The sequence below is a fragment of the Leucopleurus acutus genome, assembly GCF_964270905.1.
Source record: "Leucopleurus acutus genome assembly, chromosome: 15".
In the NCBI taxonomy this organism is placed as follows: domain Eukaryota; kingdom Metazoa; phylum Chordata; class Mammalia; order Artiodactyla; family Delphinidae; genus Leucopleurus; species Leucopleurus acutus.
This window is the reverse complement of record NC_139157.1, coordinates 82,065,647-82,092,453: the sequence shown is the minus strand read 5'-3', so window position 1 is coordinate 82,092,453 and position 26,807 is coordinate 82,065,647. Positions and strand designations below refer to the sequence as shown.

At 38.1% G+C, this 26,807-nt stretch overlaps 1 protein-coding gene across 1 annotated transcript in view; it reads right to left on the bottom strand.

Annotated features, from left to right (window-relative positions):
• The window catches only part of COL9A1 (collagen type IX alpha 1 chain), a gene marked incomplete at both ends in the record, with an annotated part of 83,318 nt that extends 62,412 nt beyond the window's left edge, over positions 1-20,906 (bottom strand). The window contains 5 exons of the mRNA XM_082855960.1: positions 12,535-12,931; positions 18,811-18,943; positions 19,079-19,156; positions 20,348-20,421; positions 20,893-20,906. Coding sequence (XP_082712086.1) covers positions 12,535-12,931; positions 18,811-18,943; positions 19,079-19,156; positions 20,348-20,421; positions 20,893-20,906 — 696 coding nt within the window. The remainder of the gene's footprint in view (positions 1-12,534; positions 12,932-18,810; positions 18,944-19,078; positions 19,157-20,347; positions 20,422-20,892) is intronic.
• Between the last annotated feature and the right edge of the window lie 5,901 nt (positions 20,907-26,807).

Sequence of the window (26,807 nt, the reverse complement as noted above, 5' to 3'; positions counted from 1 at the left end):
AGTTGAAGTTACTGGATGGAAGGTCAGAGTTGGAAGGAATGAAAGATGAAGTCCTTTCCTTCTCCCCACAGACAAAGGGAAAGTTAACCAAAATTTTATAAAGGGGTGAAAATAAGACATCAAGCTTTGACATTCCTGCATTGGTGCCCCTTCTCACAGGCCCTGGAATTCTCCTCTTCCTCCATTTTTCTTGTTTCCCTCAACCCTACTATGCCTTTTCTCCAGAAAATGTGGACACTGGAAAAATGAATTCAGTGAGACGAAAAGAAAGTGAGCAGCTAAATCAAGACATATTTTAGGGTGGAAAGTTATCTACAAATTGTATGAAAACTATGCTGATCTGCGTGTTCTTGGTGTGAATTATTTAACAATTGCATATTGACATCCTACAAAAGAACTGCTTTCCAAACTACACAATAGCTTGCAGCTAAGGAAATCACTTTAATCAAACACTTTGTTTTGCATCATAATAGTCTTGTTTGCTTGGGAGGGATTTTATCTTGGTTCTGTTCCAACCTGCAGAGGAAACTGTAAAAGGAAGATGAAAGAATGGAACAACCTTTTCCTTAATGACTACTAAGTACCCAGCATGCCCCCAACAGCTCTTGGAGGCCAGTCACACACGGGTAAAGGGGCTCAGAGGGGTTAAATCATTTGCCAGGTCGCACAGCTAGTAAACGTCAGAGCTGGCATTCCAAATGTTCCTGACTCTAAAATAAGGACTTTCTCTGCTATCCCGGTCAGCCTCCTTGGAGAATGCAGCATCTCTCCAGAATGAATCATGATTTTCTAAGCAGGTAACCCATGCGTGTGGTGATTGAACATTTGTATTAAAGATGAATAGAAAAGAAGACAGACCTAGAAATTAAAACTGCATACACTTACTTCCTACATGTACTAGAAAACTTCAGAACTCGACTAATAAATTTTCGTAAGAACTCAAAACTTACCCTACTTGCATGCTTGTTATAGAAACAGATCCAGAAGCAAACTTTCTACTGTTCCTCCCAAAACTGGCAGCCGTTTCTATACGCAGTTACATATTCATGTGTATGACAAAATATCACATAGGAAATGTGATTTTTTTTCCTCGGTGACCAGATAAAAGTTTTACCAGAATAAGAAAAGGTGCCTCCCCTTCCCTGACTCTCAAAATGAAAGAGACCACTCATACAATGTTATTCACTAAGTCCTTTGTGAATTGGTATCAAACTAGGCATGCATTGTATGTGGGTGATTCTTTGATTCTCAAAAATAATTCATACCTTAACCGCCTTGAGAAATTGTAATTATATGGCTAACCAGGAAACCTATATCCTTTGTTTAGATAGTTCATTAAAGTTACTTATTGCAAATGCAAAGTAATTCATTAAGCTATTTTCTCAAAAATGTAATTCTTTCTGGATAAATGGGTACACCTGTGTAAGTACGCGCGATGCAGTTGTGGTGCAGGATAAGGGGGAATGGAATGGAATTCACTTGTGAATACAGGCTGGGTTGTGACACAGTGTCACCCAGATCAGAGGTTTCTGAACACATCTGTGCTTCCACATAAACACCACCTATGCACTAATAATCATCTATACAACAACCGTTTGGGGGCATACAATATGAATTCTAATCTCCATGCTAATTATTTTGAAGGAAGATTGGCAGAGTTCCCTGGTGAAAGTCATTCTCGTTATACATCTAAAATGCTGATTTCCACACATCTCTCATTTTCATACCTGGAATCATTCTTCACTTTGAATACCCATGAACAAAACATATGTGACTAATGTTTTAATTTAGTCCGTCAGCAAACATTTTTCAAGTCCCAATATAAGCCAAGCACTAAGGAAATATTCTACGGGAACCAGATATTCTCCTCCCCATAATGGGCTTACAGTATGTGACACGAAAAAAAAAATACAAGCAGAGAAATAAAAAGTTAAAGGTTTTTTTTAATCTGTAAGCAGAACATGAAAGGCCCTAGGACAATCCATATTTCTCAACGTAAAATACCTCTGCATTGTTTCAAGGCAAACTGGGTTGTGTGAGTGTAAGTTGTCTTACATCTGCCTAGATTCATCATTATCCAATTCTTTTCAATAGGACTCTGAGGTATAATTCTATCCCCTAAGCTAGAGTAGGGTCCAGCTGACAACACATTAAACCAAGGAATTTTGGCCCCAACTCTCTACTCTTTTAATAGGGCTAGAGATTTCTACTTACTTTGCTAGGTTATTGACAAATATTAATAAGGTACTTAAGCCATTCAGAAGAACTAAACAAAAACTAATAGCAGACAACTACCTTTTCCTCCGAGAGAGAATTTTAATGACAAACTATGGAACTTGACTCTATATTAAGGAGAATGGCACAAGGCTTAATTTTTTGCAAACTGAATTATGATCAAATTTTATATACATTGCCTAAAAACTAGCCCTTCAAATATAAATTCTGTAATAGGAGAGGTGATTCATTAAGCTTTTTGTCTAGTCAGTAGCAACAAAGATTTAAAGAAATACTTGAATTCACAGATCTCGTCCTTCTTTTCAGTTTATGATGACATGTTGTTCTCTACCGTCATAAGGGACGTCCTCTAGGTGAAGCTTCCTGGTTGCTGAGCTGGAGGCTCTGAGCTGTGACAAAATCAGAAATTCCCCTAACTTTGTGTAGACTAGGCCATGCAGTTCCCGACTTAGTGCCAAGAATGTGGTTAAATATGAGTGGGCAACACTCATCCAAATCACACCAAAGGCAGAGGCAGAATGGTGAAAGGGGAAAGCAGTGGACTTGGAGTTAGCAGACTGGCAACTAGTCATTTACTCATTTTTTAAGTCAGCATATCTTTGTATAGCACATTCATGTGCTTCAAGAAAGATAGTATGGAAGATACAAAAATGTTTAGTGTATAGGACAGTATCTAAGCTGAAAAATGTTTTTGAAAATAAGTACGACAGCAGTTGAGATGAGAAAGATATACTTCTGGCTAAGGTCATCAACAAGGGGATCATATAACATGGAATACATAAGGAGGGACCTGAAGGCATTTAAGGTTTTCATAAGCAGAGATGGGGAGGTTGAAGGATAGAGTTCTGAAGAGAGGAGGTGACAATAACACCAACAAATTGAACCTAGAATAAATGAACACGTTTCCAGAAACATACAGACTGACAAGACCAGGTCAAGAAGAAACAGATAATTTGAACAAACAGATCACTAGAAGTGAAATCGAATCTGTAATTTTTAAAAAAATCCTTACAAACAAAAGTCCAGGACCAGATGTCTTCACTGGGGAATTCTACCAAACATACAAAGAAGAACTTATACCTATCCTTCTCAAACTATTCCCAAAAATTGAAGAGGAGGAAACACTCCCAAATTCATTCTATGAGGCCACCATCACCCTGATACCAAAACCAGACAAAGACACTATGAAAAAAAAAAAAATTACAGGCCAATATCTTAGATGAATATAGATGCAAAAATCCTCAACAAAATATTAACAAACCAAATCCAATAATACATAAAAAGAATCAGACACCATTATCAAGTTGGAGTCATTCCAGTGCCACAAGGATGGTTCAACATACACAAATCAATCAGTGTGATACACTACATTAAGAAAACAAAGGATAAAAATCACACGATCATCTCAACAGATGCAGAAAAAGCATTTGACAAAATTTGGCATCCATTCATGATAAAAATGCTCACCAAGCTGGATATAGAGGGAACATATCTCAACGTAATAAAGACCATTTATGACAAACCACAGCCAACATAATACTCAACAGTGAAAAGCTGAAAGCCTTTTCTCTAAAATCAGGAGCAAGACAAGGATGTCCACTCTCACCACTTTTATTCAACATAATATTGTAAGTCCTAGCCACAGCAATCAAACAAGAAAAAGAAATAAAGTATATCTAATTTGGAAAGGAAGAGGTAAAACTGTCACTATTTGCAGAGGATATGATACTCTGTATAGAGAACCATAAAGTCTCTACACAAAACTATTAGAACTAATAAATGAATTCAGCAATGTAGCAGGATACAAGATTAATATACAGAAATCTGTTGTGTTTCTTTACACTAATAATGAGATATCAGAAAGAGAAAAAAAAATCCTGTTTAAAATTGCATTAAAAGAATAAAATACCTAAGAATAAACTTAACCAAGAAGGTGAAAGGTCTACACTCTGAAAACTATAAAACATTGATGAAGGAAATTGAAGGTGATACAAAGAAATGGAAAGACATCCCATGCTCTTGGATTGGGAGAATTAATATTGTTAAGATGGCCATAATACCCGAAGCAATCTACATATTTAATGCAATCTCTATCAAAATACCCATCACATTTTTCACAGCACTAAAACAAATAATCCTAAAATTTATATGGAACCATAAAAGACACAGAATTGCCAAGTCAGTCTTGAGAAAAAAGAACAAAGTTGGAGATATAACCCTTCCAGACTTCAGACTATACTACAAAGCTACAGTAATCAAAACAGTGTGGTACAGTATCAGCACAAAAACAGACACATAGATCAATGGAACAGAATAGACAGCCCAGAAATAAACCAGTTAATGGTCAATTAATCTATGACAAGGAAAGCAAGAATATACAGTGGAGAAAAGACAGTCTCTTCAACAAGTGGTGCTGGGGAAGCTGGACAGCTACATGTAAATCAGTGAAATTCGAACACACCCTCACACCATACACAAAAATAGACTCAGAATGGCTTAAAAACCTAAATATAAGGCATGATACCATGAAGCTCCTAGAAGAGGACATAGGCAAAACATTCTTTGACATAAATCATAACAGTATTTTCTTAGAACATTCTCCCAAGGCAAAAGAAATAAAAGCAAAAATAAACAAATGGGACCTAATCAAACTTAAAACCTTTTGCACAGCAAAGGAAACCATCAACAAAATGAAAAGACAACCTACAGAATGGGAAAGAACATTGTCAAAGAATGCAACTGACAAGGGATTGAGATCCAAAATATACAAACAGTTCATATAACTCAATACAGTATGGAAAAACAAACAATGCAATTGAAAAATGGACAGAAGACCTAAATAGTCATTTTTCCAAAGAAAACATACAAATGGCCAATAAGCACATGAAAAGAAGCTCAATATCACTAATTATTAGAGGAAATGCAAATCAAAACTACAATGAGCTATCACCTCACACTAGTCAGAATGGCTGCCATCAAAAAGTCTACAAGTAATATATGCTGGAGAGGGTGTGGAGAAAAGGGAACCCTCCTACACTGTTGGTGGGAATGTAAACTGATACAGCCACTAAGGAAAACAGTATGGAGGTTCCTTTAAAAAACAAAAATTAAAATTAAAAAAAAATAAAACCTACCATATGATCCAGCAATCCCACTCCTGGGTATATATCCAGAAAAAAATGAAAACCCTAATTTGAAAAAACACATGCACCTCAATGTTCCTAGCAGCACTATTTACAATAGCCAAGACATGGAAGCATCCTAAATATCCATCAACAGATGACTAGACAAAGAAGATATGGTACATATATACAATGCAATATCACTCAGTCTTTTAAAAAATGAAATTTTGCCATTTGCAGCAACATGGATGGACCTAGAGATTGTCATACTAACTGAAGTCAGCCAGACAGAGACAGACAAATATATATTATATGACATAACTCTTATGTGGAATCTAAAAAATAATACGAATGAAGCTATATACAAAACAGAAACAGACTCAAAGACATAGAAAACAAACTTATGATTACCAAAGGGGAGAAGGAGGAAAGGAGGCACAAATTAGGAGTATGGGATTAACAGATACAAACTACTATACATAAAATAGATAAGCAACGAGGATTTACTGTATAGCACAGGGAACTATACCCAATATCTTACAATAACCTATGATGGAATATAATCTGAAAAAAGACCGAATCATCATTACGCTGTACACCTGAAACTAATGCAATATTACAAATCAACTATACTTCAAAAAAAAAAAAAATGTCTCCTCTTAAGATGCTCCTAAATGCTCTGTCCTTGTCTCCCCCTCCAATATACTGTCAAAACTCAGCCAAAGAGATGCTTTAAAAAGAAAACATGTTGTTTATCTAGCCCAATTATCTGATAGCTTTCTATCTCCCACATGACAGGAAAGCCAGGGTGCTGACAGTGTCTCTCACCTTCACATCATGGTCCCTCTCCAGCCTCAGAGCCTGCTTCTCTCCGTCTCATCCCAGCTACACTGGTCTCCATGCTTTCCTCAAAGACAGCCGACAACACTAACACAGTCCCTTTGACTCACTCTCTCTTTGTGGAATCCTCCTCCCCCAGATAGTATATACGTGCTAATTCCCCCGACTCCTTCATGTTTTGTTTTGTTTTGTTTTCTCAAGGAGGCTCTCTCTCCAGGCACTCCAATTGTCTTCTTTTTTCTCTACAGCAGTTATGACCACCTGTCATTCTATAAACCTATTGATTTACTCATCTGTGTTCACCACCTCTCCCTAGAAAGAATGTAAGCACCATTGCAGCTTTAATTTCTGTCTATAACTTAGCAGATGTTTAGTAAATAGTTACTGAGTGTTAATAAATGAATACATAGAAATGGATAAGAAATATAATGAAGAAAGTATTGTTAGTATTTGCCTTCTTGTTTGATTACAACTCAGGGCAAGCCCCTTCCCCTGTCTGGGTTTTAATTTCTTCATGTATAGACTGAGAGGTTGGAACTACATAGACTTAGTTTCCTATAGCTCTGAAAGCCCATGAGTCTATGGATACCATGTTGTAACCAAAGAAGCTAACAACAGAGGAATTAACGTGAAGAGAAGGGAAAATGCTGTTGAATGAATCTCTTGCTTTCTAGTCACCCAGTCTACATAACAAAGATTCTTTATGATCTTAGTCTGTATACATTTTAGGAAAAATAGAATACTAATAACAATGATTTTTTTTTCATTGCAACAGTCTGGGCACAGCTGAAGCCAATAAAAGTTTTCGTACTTTCTATTTTCCATTAAAAGCAAGTTTGGCCGTCATTTAGTTTTCACTCTGGTTGTCCTTAGCACCTTCCCCCATCATGGCTCCTCCTGTGATAGCAGCTCTATTTTCTGTGCTCTTCTTGGTTTATTGCCACCTAGTGCAAGATCCAGCGGATGTAGCAAGCTAGGTTTTATCTCTGAAAGACTAACAGTCAACGTTCAAAACTAACCTGATCAAATCACACCAAAGTGTTATAAAAAGTATTTTCCATGGATATGTACAGATAACAGTACCATTTCTTTCATATTTATTTAATACTTCCTAGTGAAAGAGTATTTGTAAAAAGCACTTGTCAAAACAACGTAATAAGCAAACAATAGTTTAGATATTTTGCACAGTAGATATGTATTTCTTAAATGACTGAAAACATAACTTTCCTATAATATTTCTCAAATACCAGAAATAATATTAATCACAACCTCATAATTTATCTTTCCCATGTTATCATTCATGAAACGTTCTTTGTACACTGGGAAGTTAGTATGATAATTCTGTGGGATAGAGAGAAAGACATAGCTTCTCCATCCTGGGTTTTGCTGGTTCTTTCTATAATATTTGCTCTCACATTTTCTCTGAATTTGAAAAAAATAACATAGAGCAACACAGTTGAAATATAATTTTTAAAAGCATTATATCTGTCTGATTAATCATGTTCTGCCTTGGTTTATTCAGAATATGCATAGGTAAAAAGATAAAGGGTTTTCCTCGTGCACTGTTGGTGGGAATGTAAATTGATACAGCCACTGTGGAGAACAGTATGGAGGTTCCTTAAAAAACTACAAATAGAATTACTGTATGACCCAGGAATCCCACTACTTGGCACATACCCAGAGAAAACCATAATTCAAAAAGACACATGCACCCCAATGTTCATTGCAGCACTGTTTACAATAGCCAGGACGTGGAAGCAACCTAAATGCCCATCGACAGACAAATGGATAAAAAAGATGTGGTATCTATATACAATGGAATATTACTCAGCCATAAAGAGGAACAAAACTGAGTCATTTGTAGAGACATGGATGGACCTAGAGACTGTCACACAGAGTGAAGTAAGTCAGAAAGAGAAAAACAAATATCGTATATTAACACATATATGTGGAATCTAGAAAAATGGTACAGATGAACCAGTTTGCAGGGCAGAAATAGAGACACAGATGTAGAGAACAAACGTATGGACACCAAGGGGGGAAAGCGGGGGTGGTGGTGGTGGGATGAATTGGGAGATTGGGATTGACATGTATACACTAATACGTATAAAATGCATAACTAATAAGAACCTGCTGTATAAAAAAATATAAAATAAAATTCAAATATAAAAAAAAAGATAAAGGGTGTGAATCATGTATTTGTAAAGCCATATATACTTTCATCCTCCCTCAAACAAGCCCAAACCCCTAATGTACATCCCTGAAAAGGTAGAAAGCCTTACTTTGTTTTCTAACGGAGCTGTACCAAATAACTCTCCCGGGCAACCACGTTGCCAACGAACAATAAAGAACCTGCCATAAAGTCACGTTTTTATGGTATCCTGCCAAGAGACTGAGCTTTGCCTAAAATACGGGCACAAAGGCGAATAGAAAATATGGAATTTATGGCTTTGGAGTCAAACTATGTATTATAGCAGTACTTTGGGGGAAATATAAATACTCTGAGCCCACTAACTAACCATGAATGCTGCGAAGGTGTTTGAGCTGTGCAGCACGGGAGCAGCTGCTCTGCAAGTCTTATGTAAACCTCTTGCCATTGGTTTCCTTTTCCAATTTAGAAAAGGCAAAGAGACAAAAGATGGGCTAGATCGGGAGAAATCACAAACAAGCACAATATAAATGAGTCTCTTAGTGTTAGCGCCCCATCAAATGTTGTGTTCCACTGCCTTTTTATTATGCAGTTCCTAGGGTTACCTTTTGACATCTGTTAATACCTTTAAAAGGGGCTTTGCTTTACTAAAGAAAAGCAAGTGCCGATCCTGAAAAAAGTATTTAATTAATGTGGAGTGTCAAAGATTAGAATGAATCTGATTTCATGAAGGAAAATAGAAAACTACACTGTTACTTGTTGCTTTCATGTTAGCAGCACATTTCATTTTAATCTAAAATCTCTCACAAGGAATACTGAAGACTTGCTGTCTCCAAATCAAGAGAAAAGTGCCCTATCAGGATACGTCTTCTACCACTCAGAATATACAGATTCCGCTGTTCACCACTCTGTAAGTCTTCCAAGAGACAGTCACTTCAGTCATTGATGGCAACTTGAGATTTCAGCCAACGTGAGATCATAGGCCACAAAATAAAAACAAGGGCGTAGGGACAATTCATGGGCATTTGGGTTTGTCTGGGGACTCGTATGAGCACTTGACTATTCTTAGTCTAGAAGAGTAAAGAGCAGTGTCGGAAAACTAATAAAGCTAGAAAAGGTAAGAATTCAGATATGGGAATTCCCATATGAGAATTCCTTTTCCTAGAACACTGGACTTTATCTTCTCCTGGGTAACTCTCCTCTCCCCCTAGGATTCCTCTCAAAGGCCACCTCCCACAGGAAACCTCCTTGGACTTCATTCCCATGCCTCCCTGCCCCCATCTGAGTGAAGAGCCTTTTCCCCGTGCCTCCCTCCACTTTCCTGATCCTTATCGTGTTATTTTGTCATCGTTTACTTATCTCAACCACTCACCCTCCCAGGAACTGGGAGAACAAGACCTGCGACTTGTTTAATTCTGTACACCCAGTATAGAGGCAAAAACTGAAAGCTCACTAGGGACTTCCCTGGTGGTCTGGTGGTTAAGATTCTGCCCTCCCAATGCAGGGGGCACGGGTTTGATCGCTGGCTGGGGAACTGAGATCCCGCATGCCCTGCAGTGCAGCCAAAAAGTAAATAAAAAACAAAAACAAAAGCTCACTAAATGAATAACAAGTAGGACCAATGTCTGAGGACATGTTTCATACTGCACAGTTTTCCTTCTTTTAAAAAAATTTATTTTATTTTGTCCTGCAAAGTAAATTCTGAAAAATCTATGCAAATCACAAATACCTTCCAAAATGAGAATGATGAGATCCTTTATAAGAAAAGATATGTGGTTATTACATATGTTTCTATTTTTCTCAAAGGAAAGTTAGTTGGCATAGACAAAATAAGGTAGATTAGAAATTTATGCCTAACACTGTTTCTTACAAGCCAAGAAACCTACATGAAGCCATGTCTTCAACTGAAAAATAGAGAGAATCCAATCTGTGTTTGCTCTCTTATGAACTTGTTGAAAGGATAAAGTAAGTTAATGGGAATAGAAGTATTTTTAAAACTTCTATTGGTATATTAGGGGTATTAAGATGCTAAAAAAGCATAAATGGGCTTTAATTACGTAGAGTTTTCTACTTCTTTGTCTTATACAGGGTAAAAGTTGAGGAATATGTTTTGGTGACAAGTTTGAGTTTGACATTGTCACAGTCTGTCCTTGGACGTAAGTAGGATATTTTTGGACCTATAACCTTGATCTATTTTAGTTATGGTTACCACCACCAACCACATCATCAAATACAGAACTTTAATGACACGTTAGACTCAAGTCTCTTTTGTGTTTCCTCGTGGTAGAGTCAGAATTCAGTACAAAAGAAAAAAATCGTTCATGCCTGTTCCAAATACTTTTAACATGGACAGTGTGCTGACTTTGAAAAGCTCCTTGGTGGAACAAAAGTGAAATGTAACACCAGCTGCCGGCATCTTAGTTGCATTCCTGCAAACGGCAGAATAAAATTGAAGATAACTGTCCCAACTGGTCTCCACTGTGATGTAAGACCACACTTGGCAGACACCCTACAGTCAGCTGTAACATGATCGGCTAGACTATAATATAACGAAGTAATACTGAGACTTTACTGCTCTGGCCATCAGTCAACTTAATAGCATCCTAGCATGCGGAATTCAGAATTATAATGACTTGAAATGTTTTTCAAGAGCAATGAATTAGTAAATCAATTATACAAGTACTTGACTGCTATCCATCACAGTGAGGACATACCCTCAGGTCTCCTTCCCTCACCTACGGTCCAGAAGTGACACAGACATGGCAGAGGTTGTGTGGTCTGAAAGCCACCCCAGTGCCACTGCAAAGGTCTTGCTGCACAAAATTTCAAGATGGCATCACGATGGTCCCACTGGCTTTCTAACCCAGCCACTTGAGTGTGATAACTCACTATTTGGAGGAATACTTTCTCAAGTGTCTACAAGTCAGAGCAGTAATGTGGCAGTTAAAAATTGCTTCCTGTCCATCACAGAATATAGAAATTTCACACTATCCTTCACACTAGTCACACTTCTTCCCTTGAAAATAAGTTATTTGAACAATTCCGTTACTGAGATGCCCGATAACCTTTCTTTCTTTGGACAAGTGCACAGGAACCATTCAAAATCATTGTGTCACCTCTGCTACCCTCCATGATATGAGTTCTGTGACTACAATTTAACAGATCCGTACGAGAGACAGAAGTGGGGTGGGGGGAGGAAATCAATAGTTTATTTATTGAGCTCTAAATTCTTTTGTTTTTTCCAACAGATCACTTGCCCAGTAAGATATAGTTTTTAAATTCCCGTAACAATATTAAGAAATATCCTTTTAGGATAGCTCAGTGAAAGTTTAACGATTCAAAATGATAGAACTATATGGTACTAGTTGGCACAATTATTGTGTCATCATACAGTTCCTTACCTTTATATCCATGGGTCTCTACAGCAAAGTCACGAACAGAGCTCTAAAATCCTTTACTTTCATAATATGTCATGCGAGACCTACTTCTAAATAAAGAAATATTGTGCCGTCTGCATGATTTTCATTCTTGTGGGTCAGACACCATACAGCCTCCCAACCTTGCCTCTCACCTGCCCTCACCACCCCCCATCACACACACTCACTCACATTTTCACACACACGTTTCATCCAAACCAGCCAGGCTCCAGATCTTGAATGTGCCTACTTACTGTCTTACTTCTTTTTCCTTTAATGCTCTTTCTCTCAGCTAGAATATACTTTCTCCTCTTTTTACCAATTCAAATCCTTCCATATCAAGGTTTCATTGCTTCTGAGAAGCACGGGATTCTTGACTAACTGAATCCACCGCTCATCTTAACCTTACTTTGAATATGCTCATTGGTTATTTATAAGCAATAGGTACCACACAAGTATGGGTTTCTTTCAAGTTGCCTCAAAGGATTCTGGGTGCTCCAGGTGGGCATGTAGCATCTCCCAAGTAGACCTCAAGCTCCTTAGGATGAGGAAACATCTACTCAACTTGCTCTGATTCCCCATTCCATCTGGCAAGTGTTTCTGCTCAAAAGAGGCACTGAGGGCATTTTGCAAAACTGCTTGGATGACTTTTAAAGACGAATAACTGTCCATTGTTTAAGATATTCGAATGATTTTTAAAGATGTCTGAGGTATTAATTTTCACCAATCTGGGTTTGTTTTAATCTCCCACAGTGTACGTTTGTATACTTACCGGAACAGAAACTTGAGGATTATCCACAAGTTTTCCCAGCACAGCAAAGCCATCGACATCGATCTGGCCTCTTGGCTTTATAGGTAAGGACTCGATCCTGTTGCAGTCAACAAAAAGAGTCGCACTGCTCCTTTCCACGCCAATCATGATCTTATGCCACTGGGAATCAAACAAGGAGGGCAAATTCGAAAAGGTCACAGTTTGGAGACTTCCGTCGAGTCCCTTGTACGAAAATGCAACAGATTTTGTTTCGCCATTAATCTTCACGCCAACTTGCTCCTTCCCCGAGGCATCTTGAATCTGCCAAACGCTCCAGTTCTTTTCAAGTGTGCTTCCAGTCATCCGAAAAGTGGTTAGAAAGGAGTATTCTTCAGGCAGCCCACTGGGATATAATTGCCTGAGCAAAATTTAAGACAGTAAATATAAACCTTGTTTTCTGTACCCAAGCATATTACCATATTTCCTAATTATGCTGTTTTAGATTCTAGACCTACAGAAAGGCTCCAGTGTGAAAAACCATGTACAAGTTGTTCTTTCATGGCTGTTCATAAAGACCTTCACTGAAGTTCATTCGTGTACATTAATGTTTCATCTTAAAATACACATCTTAAAATCTTAAAATACACATTTAAAAAAAACCCTCCCTCATAGCTGAGGAGTGTTCCCAAATGTCACATAATCCCAACAGTATTACTATTTATGCTACCTAAAGAGCTACTATTCAGCAATTCCACCTCAAAAAACACATTCCGCCAAAAACACATTCTTGCAAAGTTCTGGGCAACATTCTTCCACAAATGAGAGAAGAGATCATTTGGAATCCAAAGCAGCTCTACCAGTTTAGGACACCCTTTAATTAAAGCGGGTTCTTGAAATTTTATTTTAACGTAATATGTTAGGATTTTTTGTTATTTCCATAACTGCTTGGATTTTCCCCTCCCCAAGTATAACCTAGACTCATAAGTACTTTGAGAATCGGTCACTTGCAGACGTGAGAAGCCCCTTCACACTGAGCGTGTCTGTCTTTTCCAAGGACTTCAGTGTGTTAAAGTAGCAGCTGGTTGCTTGTCACTGGACACGTGACAAGGGAAAGGTGACCAGTTATTAATTCTCTACTCCAACCCAGTTGTTCCTCAATCTGCCAGTTAAATCTGTATCATGTCAACTTCCTTTACTGCTCTAAAGTGCTGCATAAGACTTCATTGTTCCTCCTGCATCCCCCATCTCTGTGAGGTAGCCATCTGGAGCTGCACCAGCTACCTGGGTCTTCTGTTGATGCCAAGTGGCTAAAAGCTGAAGACCGAACTTTAAAAAATCAGGACACAGTAAATGTAAACATCACCGTTACATCTTTACCTTCAGGGGCTTGAAGGTTGTTTCCTTCTACCTTCCTCCTTATAAGCATAGAAAATTTCCTAAGCAAAGGAGAAATCCTAGGAAAACTAGATGCCAATTAATTTTGTTTGAACAATTACGGACCAGGATCCAAAGTCCTAAATAACCTTCCTTCAGGTCAAACTCCTGTTTTACGGCCCTCTTCTTGTGTAAAGAAGAAAAGGCAAGAAGAAACAGCTAAGTGGATACTGGTTTAATTTGTTACAACCTAATATGAATAACATAAAAATTCATTGTATTAGCATATGCACTCTGCCCGTTACTTTAAAATATATTGCTGGGGTCGAAAAGTTCTAAACCAAAATTTTCCTCAGCCCCAAATGTTTAGCTGTCATAGCTAGCTGTCAACCATGTCAACAAATCTCATTGCTTTGTTAGTTTTATAAAAATAACAAAAATGTGAAATCTTCATCTGAGTATTCTTTTATCATCCAATTACTTCTTTAGCCATTATTTTCTAAGATGACTTTAGTTTTTATTTATAACACTGGGTGAATTCAATTTTCAGTTCATATTTTTAATTGATTACTGGTGATGTTTATTATTCTTATTGCAAAGCTTTCAATTTGCTAAATATATTTTACGTCTGTCAAGTGTACAGGAGGTTTAAAGATGTACATTTTAGAAGATTCAGTTTGGAACTAAAGAAGAAAAAAACGTATGCAAGAACTATTTACTATCCTATCTTCCCAGAAAAAGGATGTCTAACATATCTATTTTGATATTTGTTTTTAATATAGATTCTGTTTGTCATTTTGACTTTAGATTTCTCAGATTACACCTATTCCAGAATCTTCTAGAGAAGAAACTAAGGTTCACTAATGACAGTGTAAGACATTGCCTACTTTAAATTAATATTGATATGTTAGTATTGATAATACTAGATCCATACACACATCCTTAAAATATTCATGCCCTTTGATCCAATACTTTTCATTTTGGAAAGTAATCACAAAATGGTGAAACAGTTTTATTTACAAAACATGTATTGCATCATTTGTAATAACAAAAAGTTGGAAATAATGTAAATGTTCAATAAAATAGTAATTGTAAACAGTGAAAAAAAGATATTGCCTACTGTGTAATTGTAAAACCTTATGGAAGTTTATACATCTCATTTAACCAACCTTGATTAATTTGGAGCTAGGAGGTAACTTAAAAGTCTTATTCAATGGTGAAATTTGGCAAGTTTCCATTTAAATTATAATTTTTTTTATTATTCTTTCCAACCAATGACCTGAATTTAACTAGATACTTACAGAGTTTTAGGGGGAGCCCAAGATAATTATCGTTGAGGTGTGAGTTTTTCCAAGAAGGAAGATAATCCTAATATTTTATGTTCTCTACCTTAAAGCATTAATTTCCTAGGCTTTTAAAAACATATCTGTGTGAAAAATAATAATAATAAAAAATATCAAAAAATAAGAAACTTATCTGTGTCACCTATATATTTGTTTAAAGATGTACTGAGCAAGCCTGCAGAATTTCATCAGTCTCTAGGAAAAACAAGTCTAGGTGTTTTGATACTAGAAGTCACAGTAACTTCTCATGACTCCTTTGCAAAGACATTATGAGGTTAACAGAGGGATCTCTCCCAATTTGTGCTTCATCCAATCTCTCCTGCTAAGTGAACAAAGTGATTGTGTTGAAGGTAAGATATGACAAAACGTCTTCATTTACTTCTGACTTGGTCACATAATGCCAAAAACTTTTTAAAAATGGGAGGTGGTTGAGGTTGCTGGAAGAATAATTCATGATAAACATGTGGCTATGTCAAGAGCGGCCATCTCTCTTTCTCCATATATATGAGTATAATATGTGTGTTTGTGTGTCTACACAAATGTCATCAGGATTATCATGCTATTACTCTTTCGAGCTAGGTTAATGCAGTAAGAGGGAAGAGGAGAATGGTAAGAGGAAAAACATGGTGAGAAGAGAAAATTCCTTTTAGTGTTCAAGTTAATAATATATGTGTGTGTGTTTATTTGTGTACACCTAAGGCCATTTAAAAGTCCTCATAAGTTTAAGTTATAGGGCTTCCCTGGTGGTGCAGTGGTTGAGGGTCCGCCTGCCGATGCAGGGGACACGGGTTCGTGCCCCCGTCCGGGAAGATCCCACATGCCGCGGAGCGGCTGGGCCCGTGAGCCATGGCTGCTGAGCCTGCGCGTCCGGAGCCTGTGCTCCGCCACGGGAGAGGACACAGCAGTGTGAGGCCCGCGTACCACAAAAAAAAAAAAAAAAAAAAAGTTTAAGTTATAGAACAGTCAGTCTCATTTTCTTTTTTGAACAACTGAGATTCTTTTCTGGCAACTATGCTCTACACATCGATAAGTAAACTTGACAGGATACATAATTTAAAAGAAGCTGAATCTATAAATGATTTACTTCATTATGTTACAATCTGCACAGAATACCTTAAAAGGAGAACCATAGGGTTTGAATAAAACATAAGAAATCTTTGAACCTTGGAACATTTGTTTAGGACCTTAACCCAAAGAAAAGCTACGGACTGTTACTGCAAACAAACATAATATATTTGAAGTACAAGTTGAGATTGTGACACTCTTATGCCTAAATAAAGAATAAAAAGCACCAAAATTATGTGGCTCCTAATATTTCTAAAAAATTGAAACATAAATAAGGATGAATCGTGACTCTATCACATTAGCTCCATATGCCATACTCTCCCTCCCAAAAAGATCGTGCTAATAGTTTCTTTCACTCCTTCGGAGCCTATATTCTCCTGCACAGATTCCCTTAAAAACCAAGACAGTCTACTGCATGCATGGTTTGAGAGCAGTTCAGGTCCCTGCCTTTCTTGAGTGAATAGGACTTGGAGGGCAGCTCGCAAAGAAAGAATCCACTAAGGTGAAACCACCCCCATCTGCACCTCTCTCTTCTGCTGCTCTCCACCACTTACAATAAACATTTCACCAATACCCGTGTACCAGGCTCTATTCGTCATCTCCATGTACTAACGTTTTCTCTTCATGGCAACCCAATGGCATCATTATTATCATTCCTAGTTTTAAACTGAGGGAACAGAATCAAAGACAGTCTAAGCAACTTGCCCAAGGGACCCCACCTATCTCAGCCCTCTGGCTCTCCTCCTTCCTTTTTTATTTCTTTCTGCTACTCTCTTCTTCTATTCCTTCCTCCTTCTTTCTTCATATCTTAATAAACCTTGCCAGTAAAACAAGAGCCTTTAGTCCTTGTGGGAGCAAGGAGTCAAGGAGACAGAAAATACGGGACATTGGTAAAAATGTCCTGGGACGTTTTCACCTGTGGAAAATATTTCGTGATCACTCTAGGCACCTAGAGAAAAACAACAGCAAAGATGAGCAGGAGGTAGGAAGGCTCCATGGCCTCAAGTTTATCGACCTCTGAACTTAGAGTTAATGACAGTCCAGATTGTACCTTAAATTATAGAGAAGAAAGGTCAACATTGAGGGTCTCGTGTCATGTTTAGTTATTTTATTGAAGAAAGAAAAACCAAAGTACTCTAAAGCTTATTTAAGAACACATCTAGCACATGAAAAGACAATATAAGAAAAAAGTCAATGGCTGCTATCATGCCTTTAATCTTTCCAAATGTGACTGGTTTCCAGGGTCAGTATGGGATAGTGGTTAGAAGCTCAGCTTCTGAAATGATTCTCCCTGGGTTTCAATCCCCCCAGCACCTCCTAACCCTGTGGCCTTATGCAAGTAACAAACTTTCTGGCCTTGGTTTTCTCCTCCATGCAATGTGGATAATAATGTCCCCACCACAAAATTGTAATGAAGATGTTAATTAGTAAATCTCTAAAAAGAGCTTATACAGTACACTATTTTGTTTTATAAAATATAGTATGTTCAAAACATGAATTTCTATCTGCAATCTGGTACTATATCAGAATATTCTAATTTTAACAAAATGTTCATTATTATAAACATTTAGAATCTCATGATATCCTTTTAGTGCTCTTATAAATCATTCTTTACCTTTACATCTTAATTTCTATCAAAGCCCTAATTTTCTCATTCATATACCAAAGGAATCTTAGTTACATTTTTTACAGTGCCCTAAAACAGTCAATCATCGTCATCATCATCTCATTTAAGGTTTTTAGGTGATATAAAACTGAAGCTCATTCCTAACAATGGCATGATTCAAAGCTTACACATGCACTAAACCACCTCAGTTATAATAATGTAAAGAAGAAAAGGCTTAGTTCCAGGGAAGGAGATGCAGGATTTTTAAAGTATTATCACTACCATTGTTTCTGTTATCATTATTCTAGTTTTGCTTTTGTTTGGTTCCTGCCAGGAGCCAAGCCCTAGATGTGTGGATCTATTTCAGCACCAGGATGCTTGAACAGCGCCATCGTGAGCCTTCTAACCGCTCAGCGGTTTCTAGTTAAATTTACGGGGAGCTGCAAGAGCGAGGAGTTATGGGGATATATGTATATGTATAGCTGATTCACTTTGTTATAAAGCAGAAACTAACACACCATTTTAAAGCAATTATACTCCAATAAAGATGCTTAAAAAAAATTTTATGCTTAACCTCTGGCACTTTTCACAGAGGGTCCTTTCAGGCAAAACCAGACAAATTTTAGAAAAACAGAGAGCAAAGTAATAAGAACGTGTCCTGAATCAATGTATAATAGCCTCAGTGATCCTTTTTTCCTGGAATGGAAAGTAAATTACATACTGAAAACATGAAGAGCATTCACATATTCAGGTACTAAAGATAGGTAGGTAAATACATTCCTTCCTCTTTAAATAAAATCATGATCCAAGAAACACTGAGCAGGAGATGACTCTCAAGACTGATTAGATTTTCATTTTTTAAGTTGCGCTTGAGGCAGACAATTAGATCAAGTATTTTTTTTACGTTACCTGGTTGGAATCCTGAAGTCTACCTTCTTTCCCAGTTTGTAAGCCACTTGTAATGCAGTGGACCCCACTACCCTCTGGATAGCTTTTCTAGATGCGGCTTTATCTATCTGGAACTGAGAAATCAGGTCAAACCCTACAGAAAGAGAACACGAAATAAAAGTCTAAAATGAGACTGGTTTCATTCCTTTCCACAACTTTCCCAAATAAAACATGTATCAGGTAGGTTTATAGAAAACATGCATTGTCAATATGATACACTGATACTCACCTGGTAAATCATCTTGTCCAATCCTGACCTTTGGACAGAGTTCATTTTCACCATTAGCATTTGAATTAACAGGGAACCCTGCAAAAGAGATAACATGTCATCCTACCTCAACCCCTACAGGGATCATGGGGATATATCAATAATAATGAGCTGGGCAACTGTTTAAAGTACAAAGTTATACAAAACATACTAAACTATGCTATATTTACTTACAAGTAGTGTATTTGGCTTTAACTCTATGACTCTATGATTATAATTTATTCATCTTCAACCCATCCTGGAAGTGAGGCAAGGCACAAAGTTATTTTAATAATTTGTGTTGGGAAAATGTTCCCTTTGGGGAAGTTCAGAATTTGTTCTTTTTGGAACCAGAGCTGCACGATGTTCTGAATGGCACAGTGTCAGAAGACTGTTTGGAAAACTTCTGGTGGTTTGGGCTAGAAGATATTCCTTTAACACCACAAATTTTAGAAATTCTGAGAGAAGCCAGAGAGCCAGTTCAATGGGACTTCTGAAAAGTGAAGTTCTTAAGAATCTTTGTCAAGTTGAGAAAAGAGTTGAGGATGTCTTAGGATTCATTAACCCTAAACAAAATATAGAGGATGCACTTAATTTCATAAATTTATTCTAAGAGATCAAATAAGCATTCCAACTAGACTATGACCAGCATCTTAGAATAAGGAAGAGTGACAAGACAAAAGAATTGTGAGAATTAAACCCTCAATCACAAGAAGGATGAGAAATCCTAGAATGAAATTGGGTGCTCCTTACTCAAGTGAAAGGTTGTAGGGGGGGACAGTTTTTTCAACAACACAGAAGGCTTCTTGTAACTGTCCAACCCCGGTGCCCTGCTGGTCCTCACCTGGTGACAGACACGTCCTAGATTTCAGAAAAAGCATTTTCCAGTTACAAAGCTTTGGCCTGGCCGTTTCAGTACATCAAACATACTCTTTATATGCCCCCTGACCCCAGATTATTGGCTTCCATCCATCTATCCATCCATCATTACCAATCACCATCTGAACCAGGGAGGCGCTGGGTGAGGCACTGCAGCCCACAGATTAGGTCTCCTGCCCAGCTGTGATCACAGCCAGGACTTTTCCATGTGCAACACTGACCACGGAAAACAAGCTATAGAGCACGCCCACGGCCAAGGCAGGGTTGAAGAAGGAGGGTGTGAAGGGTCCTGGATGCCTCACTCAGCCACAGCCCTGCTTGATCCTTTCCAGAACGAGTAACATTGTGAAATCTAGAAACTGTGGCCCTTACTTGGGCGGCGCTTGACAGTTGCGGATGCCCAAGGTCCCACAAAGCTGCATACAAAGAAGAGAAATGGGATTTTCCTGAAGAGAAGAGAAGAAAAATGACTCAAACAGGAGTCCTTCCACATGGGGACTGCTTCACTGTTTTAGATCTGGCTCACCTGATGACTGCAGGTGACCGGCCCTCAGTCTAGTTTACTTTTTCCATTTTCTTTATCAAATCTGATGAAGAGATTTAACGAGTTCTCACATTTCTGTCTCGCTTTCTCCATACCTACCTGTCTCATTCTTTCTACACCCATATCCTTGTCTCTGCTTTCGTTTATCTTCCTTTTTCTGCATCTCCATTTGAGTGGCTGTCTCTTTCTCCCTCTTTCTCTGGCTCTCTCCTGTCTCTCATTTTTGCTCTTTTCTGTCTCACTCCATCATCTATCTCTCTGTCTCTCTGCTCTCCCCTCTCCCCTCCTGCCACCACTGCAAAAACACAGACCTTGGGTTCCAAGGATCCCCAGCCCAGTCTCCCCACGACCCTTTTCTGCGTCAAGGTCTTACCAGAAGTTCTTCATTTTCCCGACTGGTTTTCCTTTGTTGCCAACAGTCCCAATGAAGAAGGGGTTGTGGGGAGTCAGTGCCCCCCCGAGACCCCTTCAGTGCCACCCCAGGCCGGCCTTGGTCCCTCCTGCCCCTGTGAGGGCTTAAAGCAAAGGGAGTGAACCAGAGGCATCTGGTGACACTTTAAGCCAAAGCAGAGGGAAGGGGTGGGAAGAGGCCGCCCTGTAAGGCCAGGCCTAGCCAGGGGTGTGTCCCCAAAGCTAACAAGGTTACACTGAAGGAGGGATTAGCAAGGGAACGTTTGCTGAAAAGAAAAAAAAAAATCAGGATGTGGAGAAATTCACCAGAAAAAATCCAGACAAGCTGCTATAGGAATACAGTGGAAGCTTTGAGAACTGCTCTAGGAATACACTGCAAGCTTTTGGAGGACTTGGGTAAAGAGGGGCTCCCTGGAAGGCAGGGATGTGGGAATTCACAGGGGCCCTGGTGCCCAGCCAACCTAGGTTTGAATCCCGGTTTGTTCTGAAGCTCTTCAACTGTTGGCCTCAGGCAAAGTAGTTAATCTGCCTGTAACTTAGTTGCCTTAACTGCAATACAAGTTGAACATAGTTACCCCAAACAATTGTTAAAGAATTAAACAAAATAGAAGAGCCTCACACCTGGCTTTTGAAAACCATCATTATTCCCCATAATCATTGTCCTTGTAGCTAACACTTCACCATGTGTGCCGCTCTATTGAAAATACTTGACGCCTGCTAACATTTAATTCTCATTGCACTATAAGGTAAGACGAAAATGATCTCTATTCTAGAAATGAGACAACTGGGGCACAGAAAATGAAGTAACTTGTAACTTCAAAGTTGCACAGCTAAGTTACTCAATACACTGCAAGCTCTCTGTACTTGATGGCTGGAAATCTTGATAAAATGTAACATCAAGCCCAGGTCTTATTTCTTCTTAAACTCTATAGTTACAGCACCAGAGCTGAGCAGAATATCCTCGGAAGTCAGCAACATATTATGCTCTAAAAACAAGTTGAGTTCCAGTTACAAGGAGCACAGACCTGGAGAAAGAGATTTGTATCAGCCCCGTGCCACACATACCCACCCTCTCCCAGAACCTGAGCAGCTTGGGAGCCAGCCCCCATGCCACCCACTCAGGACGGTCGAGCCCAAAATCAAGGACTTTCAGGGTCGGAGCGTCCAATGATCCTAATAAGTCCATGGTATCTAGCATGAAGTTGTTTTGCTTCCTTGACGTTTCTTTAATTTTTAAATTAATTAAACTTTCTATTTCACTGCAAAATAAGCAGTGTTGCTTCTTATGTTTTGTTTGGCCCTCCCCCCCCCCGAAAAAAATCCTTTCCTCTTCTGCCTCTCTCAGCTCGCTGGAGGGTTTGGCCTGACAAGTTGGGAGCTAGACAAACTCCACTGTCCATTTGCGCCCCATCGCTTTTCTGTTCATGACCTATCTGTTGGACCCCTGTCTCCCCCCAGCGTTGGGACATCCATTTCCTCACGTTGTCTGGGGCTTTCCACACGGCCCTGTCATTCTCCTTCCATCTATCAAAGTTGCAGTTTCCAAGGGCAGCCATTCTGGCTGAGTCACAGAATTACAGAGGGTCTTAGCTTATTCTTATAAGTCAGCCAGAGCTTATCTCACATAAATGGAGCTGTTTATTAGCTCAAAGAACTGACCCTCTACTGGTAGGACATCAGAGGAGAAATTGTGCAGCTGGGGACCTCCTGACATCCTGAAATCACATAGGGTAAGCCAGCCCTAGCTCCACAGGGAAAAGGGCCTTTTCCAAAGGGACCCTCTCCACTGAAGTTCTCTATTTGCGATACAGATCCTCTAATATTAATACTCTGGGAAAGAAGAGGCAGATTTCCCCATGGAATTAAGTGTTCGAGAAATCCTTTTGTTAAGTGTTTTACAGATCTCACCTCTGCTTTTGCCGTCCCCCCTCCCACTTTGAAGAATCCTCTCCAGCTAGGATCTGAAGACAAGTGGGGGAGAGACTCTAATAAAAGATAAAAGAATAGAGAAGAAAATGGGTTTGTTTATAAGTAGCTGGGCTTCTTTCCAGCTTGGCAGTTTTATTTAAGGTGGTAAAGAGCAAGCAACAGCTCTTAAGGAAGAATGTAAATCCAGAGAAAACAAGATATTTTTGTCTCACACACATATTTAGGACAGTTTTTCTCCTCCCCCCACCCCCCTTTTCTCTTAATCATATTTCCTAATATGACATTAGAGTCTCACAGGGAACAGTGCAAACCCCAAGCTATTCCTGTCTGGGTCAGGTTGCATCCTAAAATCATAGGCACACAAGATTTTTTACCATTAACTCTGTTCCCTCACCTTACTTAACAGTTCTGATCCTGAAAAACCATGTGGAAATGAAATCTGGTCAATCATGTCAGACTGTAAATGCACTGACAGCTTGATATTTTAAATGATCCATTTTGTAAATGAAAGTATTTGATACAGAGTAACTGTGTTTTTACCCTTCTTTACTCCCTCCCCACCCAGACACACTGTCCTCTACACAACATACATATATACTAATATTTTCCCTTCTATAAGCCCAGAATTTTATTTATTTACAGTTTAAATCAGGGAACATCACCACAAATAATCGTATGCCTTGATCATCTGCTTTCTTTTACTCAGTTTACTCAGTCATTCAACAAACACTTCTTGAATCACTATGTATCCCGAGTATATGCCACTGCTACCAAGGGCTAGGAGTTGAAGAGACAAAAGGATGAATAAACACAACCTTGCCCTGAGGAAGCCCATGGCCCAGTGGGGAATCCAATATAAAAATGACTGCAAGATAGCGAGTGAAAGAGGCTGCAGCATCACTGAAAACAAGTATGAACTCAGTCCAGGAACACTGGGAAATTTTTCATTTTAAAAACCTTTTCTTTTTTTAATTGAAGTAAAATTGGCATGTAACGTTGTAGAAGTTTCAGGTGCACAGCTTTATAATTTGGCATCTGTATACACTACAAAATGATCAACAATGAAGGTCTAGTTACCATCCGTCACCACACAACTGATCCTTCACCCATTTGGCTGACCCCCGAACCCCCTACCCCGTTGGTAATCACTAATTTGGTCTCTGTATCTACGAGTTCGTTTTTGTTCTGTTTTCTTTGTTCATTTGTTTGTTTTTTTGTTTGTTTTAGATTCTACATATGAGTGAAATTGTACAGTATTTGTCTTTTTCCTTCTCTCTGTGTGTGTGTGTGTATATATATATATATATATATATATACAATGGAATATATATATATATCACATCTTCTTTATCCATCCATCCATTGATGGAAATGGGTTATTTTCAAATCTTGACTATTGTAAATAATGCTGCAACAAACATAAGGGTACATATATATTTTTGAATTAGTGGCTCTACCAATTTATAGTCCCACCAACACTATTAGAGGGTTCCCGTGTCCCCACATCCTTGCCAACACTTGTTACTTCTTGTCTTTGAGAACAGCCATTCTAACAGGTGCGCGGTGATATTTCATTGTGGTTTTGATATGCATCTCCCTAATAATTAGTGATGTTGAATATCTGTTCATGTGTCTGTTGGCCATTTGTATGTATTCTTTGAAAAACGTCTCTTCAGAACCTCTGCCTATTTTTTAATCAGGTTGTTTGGGCTTTTATTGTTGAGTTCTATGAGATCCTGATATATTTTGTATATTAAGTCCTTATCAGATATTTGATTTGCAAATATTTTCTTCCATTCAGTAAGTTACCTTTTAATTTTGATGATGGATTCCTTCACTGTGCAGAAGCTTTTTTGTTTGACATAATCCCATTTGTTTACTTTTGCTTTTGTTTCCCTTGCTTTTGGAGTCAGATCCACAAAAACATCACTAAGTCTGATGTCAAGGAGCTTACCACCTGTGTCTTCTTCTGGGAATTTTATGGCTTCAGGTCTTACATTCAAATCTTTAATCCATTTTGAGGTAATTTTTGTGTGTGGTGTAAGACAGGGGTCCAGTCTCATTCTTTGCATGTTGTTGTCCAGTTTTCTCAACACCATTTACTTAAAAGACTGTCCTTTCTCCATTTTATGTCCTTGGATCCTCTGTCATAAATTAACTGTACATATATGTGTCCATAGAGTTAATGCCAATATCATACTCTTTGATTACTATAGCTGTGTAGTAAAATCTAAAATCAAGGAGCATGATAACGCCAATTTTATTCTTATTCTCAAGATTGCTTTGGCTTTGGGGGATCTTTCGCGGCTCCGTGCAAATTTTATAATTATTTGTTCTAGTCCTGTGAAAAATGCCATTGGAATCTTAATGGGGATTGCATTGACTTTGTAGATTGCTTTGGGTAGTAGGGATATTTTCACAATATTAATTCTTCCAACTCATGGGCATGAAATATAGTTCCATTTATTTGTGTCTTCTTCAATTTCTTTCATCAGAGACTTATAGTTTTCAGTGTATAGGTCTTTCACCTCCCTGGTTAAATTTCTCCCTAGGTATTTTTTGTTTGTTTTTGATTGAACTGTAAATGGAATTGCTTTCTTGATTTCTTTTTCTGATACTTTGTTATTAGTGTATAGAAACTCCACAGATTTCTGTATATTGATTTTGTGTCCTGCAACTTTACTGACTTCATTTTTTAGTTCTAACAGTTTTTCAGTGCAGTATTTAGGATTTTCTATATATAGTATCATGTCATCTGCAAACAGTGATAGTTTTACTTCTTTCTTTCCAGTTAGGATGCTTTTCTTTGTTTGCTTAAATAAGGCTTCTGATACTATGTTAGATAAAAGTGGCAAGAGTATGTACCCTTGTCTTGTTCCTGATCTTAGTGGAAAAGCTTTCAGCTTTCACCGTTGAGCATGTTAGCTGTGGGTTTGTAATATATAGCCTTTATTATATGTTGAGGTATGTTCCCTCTATACCCACTTTTTTCCCCTCCATACCCACCTTGTTGAGAGTTTTTATCATAAATGGATGTAGGATTTTGACAAATGTTTTTTTCTGCATCTACTGAGATGATAGTACGATTTTTATCCCTTGCTTTGTTAATATGGTATGTCATGTTGACTGATTTGCAAATGTTGAACCATCTTTGCATTCCACTTGATCATGATGTGTGATCCTTTTAGTGTATTGTTGAATTTGACTTGCTAATATTTTGTCGACAATATGTGCATCTATATTCATCAAGGATATTAGCCTGTAATTTTCTTTTTTTGTGGTATCCTTGTCTGGTTTTGGTATCAGGGTAATGCTGACCTCATAAAATGAGTTTGGAAGCATTCTCTCTTCTTCAATTTTTTGGAAGAATTTGAGAAGGATAGGTATCAAGTCTTCTTTGAATGTTTGGTAGAATTCACCAGTGAAGACATTTGGTCCTGGACTTTGGTTTACTGGAAGATTTTTGATTACTGATTCAATGTACTTACTTAGTAATAAGTTTATTCCAATTTCTTTTTCTTCATGATGCAATCTTGGCAGATTGTACATTTCTAGGAATTTATCCATTTCTTCTAGATTGTCCAATTTGTTGTCTTATAATTGTTTATAGTAGTCTCTTATGTTCCTTTCTATTTCTGTGGTATCAGTTGTAACTTCTCATCTTTCACTTCTGATTTTATTTGAGGAGTCTCTTGTTTTTATTAATTTGTCTAGCTAAAGGTTTACCAATTTTGTTTATCATCTCAAAGAACCAGCTTTTAGCTTTATTGACCTTTTCTACTGTCTTTTTAGTCTCTATTTCATGTACTTCTGCTGTGATCTTTATTATTTCCTTCCTTCCACTAACTTTGGGCTTCATTTGCTCTTTTTCTAGATCCTTTAAGTGTAAAGTTAGATTGTTTATATGAGATTTTTTCTTGTTTCCTGAGATAGGCCTGCATTGCTATG